Source organism: Dermacentor andersoni, chromosome 4, assembly GCF_023375885.2.
Source record: "Dermacentor andersoni chromosome 4, qqDerAnde1_hic_scaffold, whole genome shotgun sequence".
NCBI lineage: Eukaryota > Metazoa > Arthropoda > Arachnida > Ixodida > Ixodidae > Dermacentor > Dermacentor andersoni.
In genome coordinates this window covers 72,337,294-72,345,920 of record NC_092817.1, presented here as the reverse complement: position 1 = coordinate 72,345,920, position 8,627 = coordinate 72,337,294, and the positions used below count along the sequence as shown (strand labels likewise).

At 46.6% G+C, this 8,627-nt stretch overlaps 1 protein-coding gene across 1 annotated transcript; it reads left to right on the top strand.

Annotated features, from left to right (window-relative positions):
- The first annotated feature begins 3,075 nt into the window (after positions 1–3,075).
- On the top strand, positions 3,076–6,275 carry LOC126536313 (uncharacterized). The gene is made up of 2 exons (XM_050183231.3): positions 3,076–3,407; positions 5,298–6,275. Exons 1-2 carry the CDS (start codon positions 3,188–3,190, stop codon positions 5,741–5,743), a joined length of 666 nt encoding a protein of 221 aa, XP_050039188.2. The 5' UTR covers positions 3,076–3,187; the 3' UTR covers positions 5,744–6,275.
- The last annotated feature ends 2,352 nt before the right edge of the window (positions 6,276–8,627 follow it).

The window sequence follows — 8,627 nt, the reverse complement described above, 5'->3', positions numbered from 1 at the left end:
GTCGTTCTCTGGTCGTCATTCCAGTTCCTTCGTCTGACTCTCGTCATGCCGTTGTCGTCGCGCCTTACACGCCGACACAGTGACCCAAGTTGTCCAATAACTTGGGCCCCATGGTATGTGCTTGCGGTAGTGATGCCGTCGTGCTCTCTGCATCGTCGTCATGCCAGCGTTGTCATCCGGTTCTCGTCTTGCCGTCATCGTCACGCTATCTTCGTCGTACAGTCATCATACATTAGTTTTCTCACCGTCTTCGTGAGGCCGTCGTGGTCGTTTTATCGTCGTCACTCGAGCTTCATCATTCGACCGTCGTTCTGCTGTCGTCATCCGATTGTCCTGATAACGCTGTCATGTCGTCATCGTCACTGCGTCGTCGTCGGGTAGCCGTCGTCGTGCATTCGTTGTCATACAGTCCTCGTCGTGCCGTCGTGGTCGTTCCATCATCGTCATTCTAACTTCGTCACCCGACTCTCGTCGTGCCGTCGTCGTCATGCCATCGGCGTCATACGATTGTTGTCACGCTGCCATCGTCACACTGTCGTTTAACTCTCTTCATCATTACAGAAAGGCCGTACAATTGTCATCATGCCATTGCTGTCAAACAACTTTCGTCGGTCCATTGATGTCACTCCTCCTTCGCCATTCTATCGTAATCATGCGGTCGTTATTCAATCGTGATTATGCCGCCGTTGCCATGCCATCGTCCTCATTGCGTCGTCATCATTCAGTGATCGTCATGCATACGCGGTCGTCTTCATGCCGTCGTGTTTGTGCCATCGTCGTCATTTTAGCTTCCTCCGGCTGTCGACATCTGGCCGTCGTCGCACGCCATCGTCTGCATGCACTCGGTCGTCATCCCATTGTCATCGTGCCGCAGTCGGCACGCTGCCGTTGTTATACCACCGTTATCCTTTCAGAATCGCCATCTCTTTGTCTTCGTGCCATCGTCGTCATATAGCCTTTGCCGTTTGTGTTTGACTGCATTCTTCTATCATCATTCCATTGTCGTCACTGCGTCGTCGTCATGCGTTCGTCGTCATGCAGTCATGCTCATGAGCGACCTTAGCAAGTGAGTGACATAGCAAAGTGGCACGATGGCGGAGACAGTGTATGTTTTATGTAGGCGAAGCGAGGGAAGTCTCAGAATGACCACTGCTGATTTAAAATAACCGCGAATTTAGCAATGCGACGTGTCGCTCATTGCTTGAATGCTTATCGCATTACCGTCGACAGTCATCGTGAGACGGGTTTTGCCGAAAGTAGTTTGTTCCACTTTGACGCACGTATTGCTAACGCGTTAATAAACAATCACCGCCCCTTCCAGTCCGTGAAGATGGTCGAACAGCGAAGCTGTGTTAGTTACACCGAGTGTTACACCATGCAATTCAAACTTCTCAAGTAGTCTATATTGTAAATCTTTTGGTTAACCATTCTTTCACCTCATTTTCGCTTTTGCGCACTTCCCATGGTGAGCATGCTGCAGGAGTGCCTTTTTTTTTTTGCGTTTCCCCCAGTGTTTTTTCTCTTTTTCTTGCGCTTGAGATTTCTGCCTGTGTTTTGCCGTGTTTCTTTCTTTTTGCGTGCAAGTTGCTCCGCCCTTTTTTTGGGCGCCAGTAATGAAAGCAAGGTTTGGCGTGAAATAAAAATTATGTTATTCTTTTTATTCATATTGCGTGTAATGTTGTATTTGCTTGGTCTTGTGTTGTCTCTTCTAAAGCTTTATATTGAGTTGTCGTCTCTTGCGTCTGCACTGCTCGGTGTGCCTCCTCCGCGTGCAGTGCCTTGTCTGGAGACGTTAAATCTCGCATTGCTTGCTCTTGAGTTGACGGCGGATGACGGCGTTCACATTTGACAATCACAGCCTTATGCTTCAAAATTAAATCTGTCCGTCACGTAAGATAATGAATGACTCATACCCCCTTAAGCAATGGCTCATGCCTCCGTAAACGCGGCCTCCCCATTACGACGACAGATGAGAAGTGAAATTCTACGCTGGAATGACGAGCGGCAACGGAACCAGCTGTGGAAGAAGGCGACGACGACGAAGGCGGGATCAGATGGCACGCGCGCATGTGCGAGGTAGCGCCGAGGGGCGCCAACGAGCAAGCTGTGGAAGAAGACGACGACGCTCGAGCCATTGCTGATGGTGACACAGTTTTAGCGAACTCTGACAACGACGGCACAGTGCACACAAGACAAGATAAGAGTCCGCTTCAACAGCTTCGCTGTAAAAGGTGCATTGATCCTCAAGAGGAAGCTTTAGCTGGGGCCACGGAGTGGCTCGGGCCCAACTCCGACGCGGCCTATTCAAACGCATGTAAAACGCAAAAACGTTTTTCTGGGATAACCCCTGGACCGATCCTAATGAAATTTCTTGCACTTGAGAGAGAAAGTTAAATTCTAGTGACTGTTGGAAGCAGAATTTCGATTTGGGGCCTGAATTTTGTTAAAAATATCTGAAAATATTCGACAGTACGAAAAAAAAAAAAGAAGCACGACGTTTACAAGTTCATAGCTCTGCATCAAGAACAGATATCGCGGTTCTGTAAACGACATCCATTAGATAATTCAAAGTGGACAAATTTGATACGTCATTTTACATCTTACGTGAATTTGGTATGTTGTTTACAAGGGTTCTGCAAAAGCTGTATTTCCATATTACCACATTCTTTTAGATTCATTTGTAACATATCAATTTTGTCCGCTCTACATGCCCTGTTAGATGCAGTTCACAGAATTCTATTATAATTTTTCGTTGCAGAGTTACAGAGTTGTAAACTTGATAGTCTCGTTTTCTGAAAATTTTCGATTTTTGCTAATTTTCAATAAAAAATTGACGACCTAAATAAAGAAATCCAAACCAAGAGTCACTAGATTTTAAGCTTTTCTTTTAAATGCGACAAACCTCGTCAAATTTGGTGCAGTGGTTGCCGAGAAAAACGAATTCTCTTTTTACATGTATTTAGATAGGAGCACCCGAGCTGAAGCTTCCTCTTAAGACACTTCACTGTTACCTCTTAATTGCAGGGAAATTTGCATCAACATTGCGATCGCTTCGCCTGCCGCGGGCACGCTCTCGTGGCACGCTCTCGTGACACCCTCCGAGCTCGAGAAGACGATCGAACGCCTTTCACAGACAGCTTCATCGCGCTGCTCGTCATCAAGGCACCCGTATCTATAGCGTTCGTCCATGAAGCCAAGCGAGGCTCCTCCGCCGGCTTCTGGCACGCAGGCGAAGGAAGCAAAGGCCGTGAAGGAGAAAACTGGTTCCAGGAAGGGACCCAAGCGGGACGCGTTACCGGCCCGCCACTTGAAGCAGCCCGGAGCCTCCGGTGGACGAGATGTCACCCAGAAGCCCCGGCCGGAAGGTCACGAAAAATCAGTCTTGAGTCCTGCGGTACCACAGCCAGGTAGGGTGCACGTTAGGGCTTTCTAGTGAATCAGTTAGGTGTATTCAGTCGTCATGGTCGCTCGGGCTTTTGAGGCTGCTGTTCACTCTAGTTCCAGTCTCAGCGCACTACTGCACGGATCATGACGCTACATTAAGAAGCCTTTACGTACAAGATATATCGTTGAATAAATTGTTTAGCGCTCGCCATGAAGTCAGTGAACGTACATTTAAGTGCACAAGGGGACCTTCAGTCGTGTCTCTTTGAACGAAAGACTTGAATAAATAAATATCCTGAAAAATTCCCACAGAACCCTTCTTATACGGTGAATGTTGGCCTAAACGTGACCCGCCGTGTTAGCGCAGTGGCTTTGGTGTTGCGTTGCTTAGCCGGAGGTCGCGGGAACAAATCCTGGCCGCGGCGGCCTCAGTTCGATGGAGGCGAATTGCAAAAACACCCATGCGTTGGGTGGAGGTTAAAGAACCCCAGGTAGTCAAAATGAATCCGTTATCCCCCACTACGGCGCGCCTCATAATCATGTCGCAGTTTTGGCACGTAAAACCCCAGAATATATATTTTTTAACGTTGATGCGATTACCACTGAAGCAATGGAGCGACATCCCGTATCGAGCTAAATAGACTTGTTTGACGAATTGGGAGATAATTCGAGAATGGACGATGAAGCAGCCACGTTTTAAAGAATTCACTCTGTAAAACGTAGAAGCAAACTTGTAAGAGACGCTTGTCATGTCCCCCTTTCATCTTGTGCAGTAGAGTTTTGCTTGTGCGATGAACAAGATATATCGATCGCTCAAAGGTTATCTGATAGGCTGTCGAAGTGCTAGTTGGATGAATGTACCTGTGTTGTCAAGTTTTCGTTGTTTATCGCTTCGTGGCCACTCAAGCCCATAGTAAAACTGATATACAGTAGTCGACGTGTGCCCTTTGTAGTATAGGACTTATTAGGCAAGCCTAGGAGGATGTACACTGGGAATATTGAATGGGCAGATCTCGAAAGCAGTGTATATGTCTCCTGACGATGCATGACAGGATCATCAATGAACGCATCCTTATGTCACGACCACCTTTGTACAGCTGCGTTAAATTTCGCATATAAAGTCTAACAGACATGCTTCTACCTTCAGCAACGGCGGCCACGCTGGTTCTGGCGTATTGCTTAAAGTTCATCACGTGCAAAGCTAACATTGATAGCGAAGGGAAATTTATGAACAACTTGAAACTGAATGTGCGCGGCGTTAGGCGTCGAGTTATGCACGTTACGACGGCAAAACGTCGGGTACTGCTACTTTGTGTACAGTATTACTCTATATTTTATTGCGAGCGTTCTTACATTTAGCACTCGCCGACGAAAAGTAACTAAGACATTAAAATCAGCTTGGCTGAAGCATGGGTGGTATATTTCAACGAGAAAGCATGCGCCCTTATAAGTTCTACTGCGCAGCACTGTAGTAGGGTCTCGCACTGACGAAACTCTCTGCTCTGGCTCTTGCAACTTGTTGTCACAGGAAAGATGCCTATATTACACTTCCACGATGGTGATAACTGCAGTGGCCCTGAACTATACAATATCGTGATTAAGAAGTTGCGGCGACTGACCAAGTCGAGGGGAAAATAAAGGAAGAACATTTCAGCGACCGTAGGGCTCCGAAACGTCAGCTTATTGTGTTTTTTTCATCTTGACTTAATTGGTCAGTGTCCGCAACTTCATCACGTTACCTGACCGGACGAATTTTCAATGAACACTTAATTACATCAAACTATACATGCACAATATCGTCCCTAGACTTCCTCCCGTTTTCTGTCAATGGAGGCGCTGTTATTGAATATGGCACCGGCCTTCATTTCGCTTGGGGCCAACTACTGTGTCTTGCGCATGTCTTCCGCACGCAGACGCCAAAGTTCACACCATCCGGCCACCGTCCCGCCACGGAAGCAAGGGCTCCAAAGCGCCGAATGTCACGGAAGCTGCGGCCACTGGGCATAACCGACGTGAGGGTCGCGTCACCGGCACTCACCGTGCCGCCGCCGAAGGCGCAGCCGTGGCCTCGTTGCCGGCGTCGCAGGCCGGCAACGCTGGTGTGGCCAGCACGGTGTCGCCCAATAGCCCGGTTTCGTTGCCGGTGCCACAGGCCCGCCACTCGTTCGGGGCCAGCGACCAGCCCAGTAGCCCGCCCGAACACAAGTCTCCCCTGATAAGCGGAAACATCGTGGCCTTCCCCATGGAGGCGGTCGTCAATCCACCCCATTTGCCCGGCGATAAAATCGCCGAGGAGGGCCCGAAGCCGCCCCCGGTAAGGCTTGCGGGCCGTCGGCGGTGTCGTGACGAACACGCTTAGTTGTCCTCGCCATATCGGCAAAACTGAACAACATTGTCCGCTCATACTATACGTACTTCTCTGGAAGGTGACCCGGGAAAACGCTTGATTCTTGTGGCCTCTCATTCAACCCCGGGTTAGTTCGCATGATACGAGGGGTAAGCGTGCACGGACAATTCTGCCAGACGCGAGCCGCGACCCTTTGTCCCCAGAGCAAAGAAAAACAACAACAACCACAACGCAAGCCAGTTATTTTTGTTTCGACACTTCTGGATGCCAATGATTCACCGGAAGATATCCTCACTGGATCCACTGCTGGGCTAAAAGCTACAAAGAAACGCTTGACAGGGCCTAGGAGAACGATATATGGCAACGTGACAGGAAAACTGATCACAGAGATGAATGATGAAACCTCATATACACAAAATATATGTTAATTGCGCAATAGTAGCCATATCTAACACGTCTTAATAAATATCTGCCTGCTCTTTTTTTTCTGCTGTTTACCTCTATGTATTCAATGTATTATAAATTGTATTTTTTGCTTCCCTGACTGTACTTCTACGGTATTTTTTGCAGTTTTGTTCAACGCATTGAAGTTCACATGTCTTTATGTACCCCCTTATGTAATGCCTTCGGGCCCTTAAAGAGAAATAAACTAAATTAAATGCTCTTGTAGATCAGTTAAAACGTGCACTCTCTTGGAGTAAAGAAAAAAGAAATACAGAGCGCATTCGTAACATGAACAGTAACGCAAAAGAAGTAAAATGAAACAATATTATACAATACGCTAATAAAATTAAAGCGCACTCTAACTATTCTAATAGAATAAAAAACACCACTGGTGTAAGGAATAATACCAATAGACAAAATACACACAGGATGTGAGAAAGAAAAAGTAGCTTGTTACATGGAACATTGTTACGTGCTAAAAAAGCACGCATTTTATTAAAGAAAATTACGCTTGAGAAAGTTCTCACGAAATATAACTTACACTGGTTAGTCTAAGTGTTTGTTTATTTAAAATAACAAATATTCCGTTTAATATAGGTACGAAAACGGGGCATAAGAATGCATTCGTCCATGTTATGATTATTTATATCATGATTGTCTCGCTGCAGAAGCGCAGTAGTCTGACTGAAGTTTAAAAGCAGAAGAGGAAATGTGAAACGAACGCAGATCGTGAAACTCGTACATATCTTCGATCCTAATCATGCTTTGAGTGCGGAGGCAAGTGGAGGTCGGGTGTAATCATTGCAGGCGTTGTGACGGGCAGCTTTCTTTTCCAAAGTAGTATTCAATATAAATATCACTGAGTTGTAAGACAAACCAAACTGCAGTAGTTAATGTGCGAGGCTACGGGCCTGTTTACGCTCGAGCCGCCCATCGCCGCAAGCCGCACCGCACGCGTGCGGTCGCGCGAAAAATTGCACATGTTGAACACTTGTGCAAAAATTTCCGTTTACACTGTGTACACAGTGTAAACCGAAATTTGTGCAGAACACAGTGTAAACGGAAATTTTTGCACAAGTGTTCAACATGTGCAATTTTTCGCGCGACCGCACGCGTGCGGTGCGGCTTGCGGCGGTGGGCGGCTCGAGCGTAAACAGGCCCTAATATTACGTGATAAATGCGGACCTTTATTTGCGTTGGAAGGATCGAGTCAACGACAACGCGATAAAGATCCCGTTAAGGAAAGTTTATAGAGATATTATGTACGTCAGTATCATAAATTACGTGAGAGAAAAACGTTAAAACAAATATGTTGTCTTGATCAACAATTTAGATTTTATGTCCTGCGCACATATCCACTTTAAAGCTAAATGTCTTGTTTTTATCTGAAAATTTACCTTCGTTTCCGAAGAATATATACTAATATTCTATTTAATTCCATAGAGAGTGACCATAATTTATTATTGCCTAATATTTTATTACATCTTTCTGCCAACCATCTGCATATGCGCCAGATAGCAACACTGTGGTATCGTCAGCAAATACTATGAATTGCACTGTTGTGCCGGTGTTTATAATATCACTTATAAAGACGTTAAACAAAAGGGAACCTATAAGGATCACCTTCGGCAGACCGCTACTAACTGGCAGTGAAGATAATCGATAATTTTTTCGACACACTGTGACCTATCTGTTAAATTACGACAACTAAAGTTAGAGATTTGCCCCGCGAACGCCATACATTTCTAACTTATGCGACAATATATTTGGTCAAAAGAACCTGAAAACAGTGAAATCATGTATATACCTAAAGTATCGAGTCTGTTCTGGATGCTTAGAAGATGTATTCCTTAGGTCTTAACAATCACTCTGTAGACCTTCCAAAAGACTCCTTGGACAAGTTGGTGCTTAGATTTCCTAGGTACTTGATTGTGGCGCGAAATACGTTTCGTGAAAAGGGGACAGAAAAAATCACCGCCCAAGCACTCCGTACAGATGGTTAACCAGCGAAGGTGAAACGTGCGTCCCCGGTGTTAATCACTGGGTTAATACCGATGGTTCATTAAACGACGGCTTGGTATATATATGCTGCCGCATCCTCGGCACGCAGTTGCTGCTTGCGCTCGGCTGCATGAGCCTGTTCTTGTGTTAGGGCTGCAGCATAGGCACGGAGTAGACAAACTCGTTCCTGGTTCTTCTCGTGGGGTTGCTGATCGAAAGCTGCCTGCTCCTCAGGAGTACGTATGACGAGTGGCCTACCCATTTCGGAGCCGGAGAGAAACTGCTGCGCGTGCGCTCGGCTGTGACGGAGAGCAACGACGTCACTACTGGCGCAGCCAATCGCACGGCTCTCTTTCTCTTTTTTTTTCGGGCATGCGTTGGGGTTGACAGGAGGAGTTATCGGCGTACAGGCGACTGACGGATGGACGAATCGGCTAGCCATGTACAGCTT

Excerpts from the sequence above, each read along its gene's own strand:
- LOC126536313 (XM_050183231.3), top strand. The coding sequence starts at position 3,188 with ATGAAGCCAAGCGAGGCTCCTCCGCCGGCTTCTGGCACGCAGGCGAAG. Across the intron at positions 3,408-5,297 it reads TCCTGCGGTACCACAGCCAG|ACGCCAAAGTTCACACCATC; the intron begins GTAGGGTGCACG and ends TTCCGCACGCAG.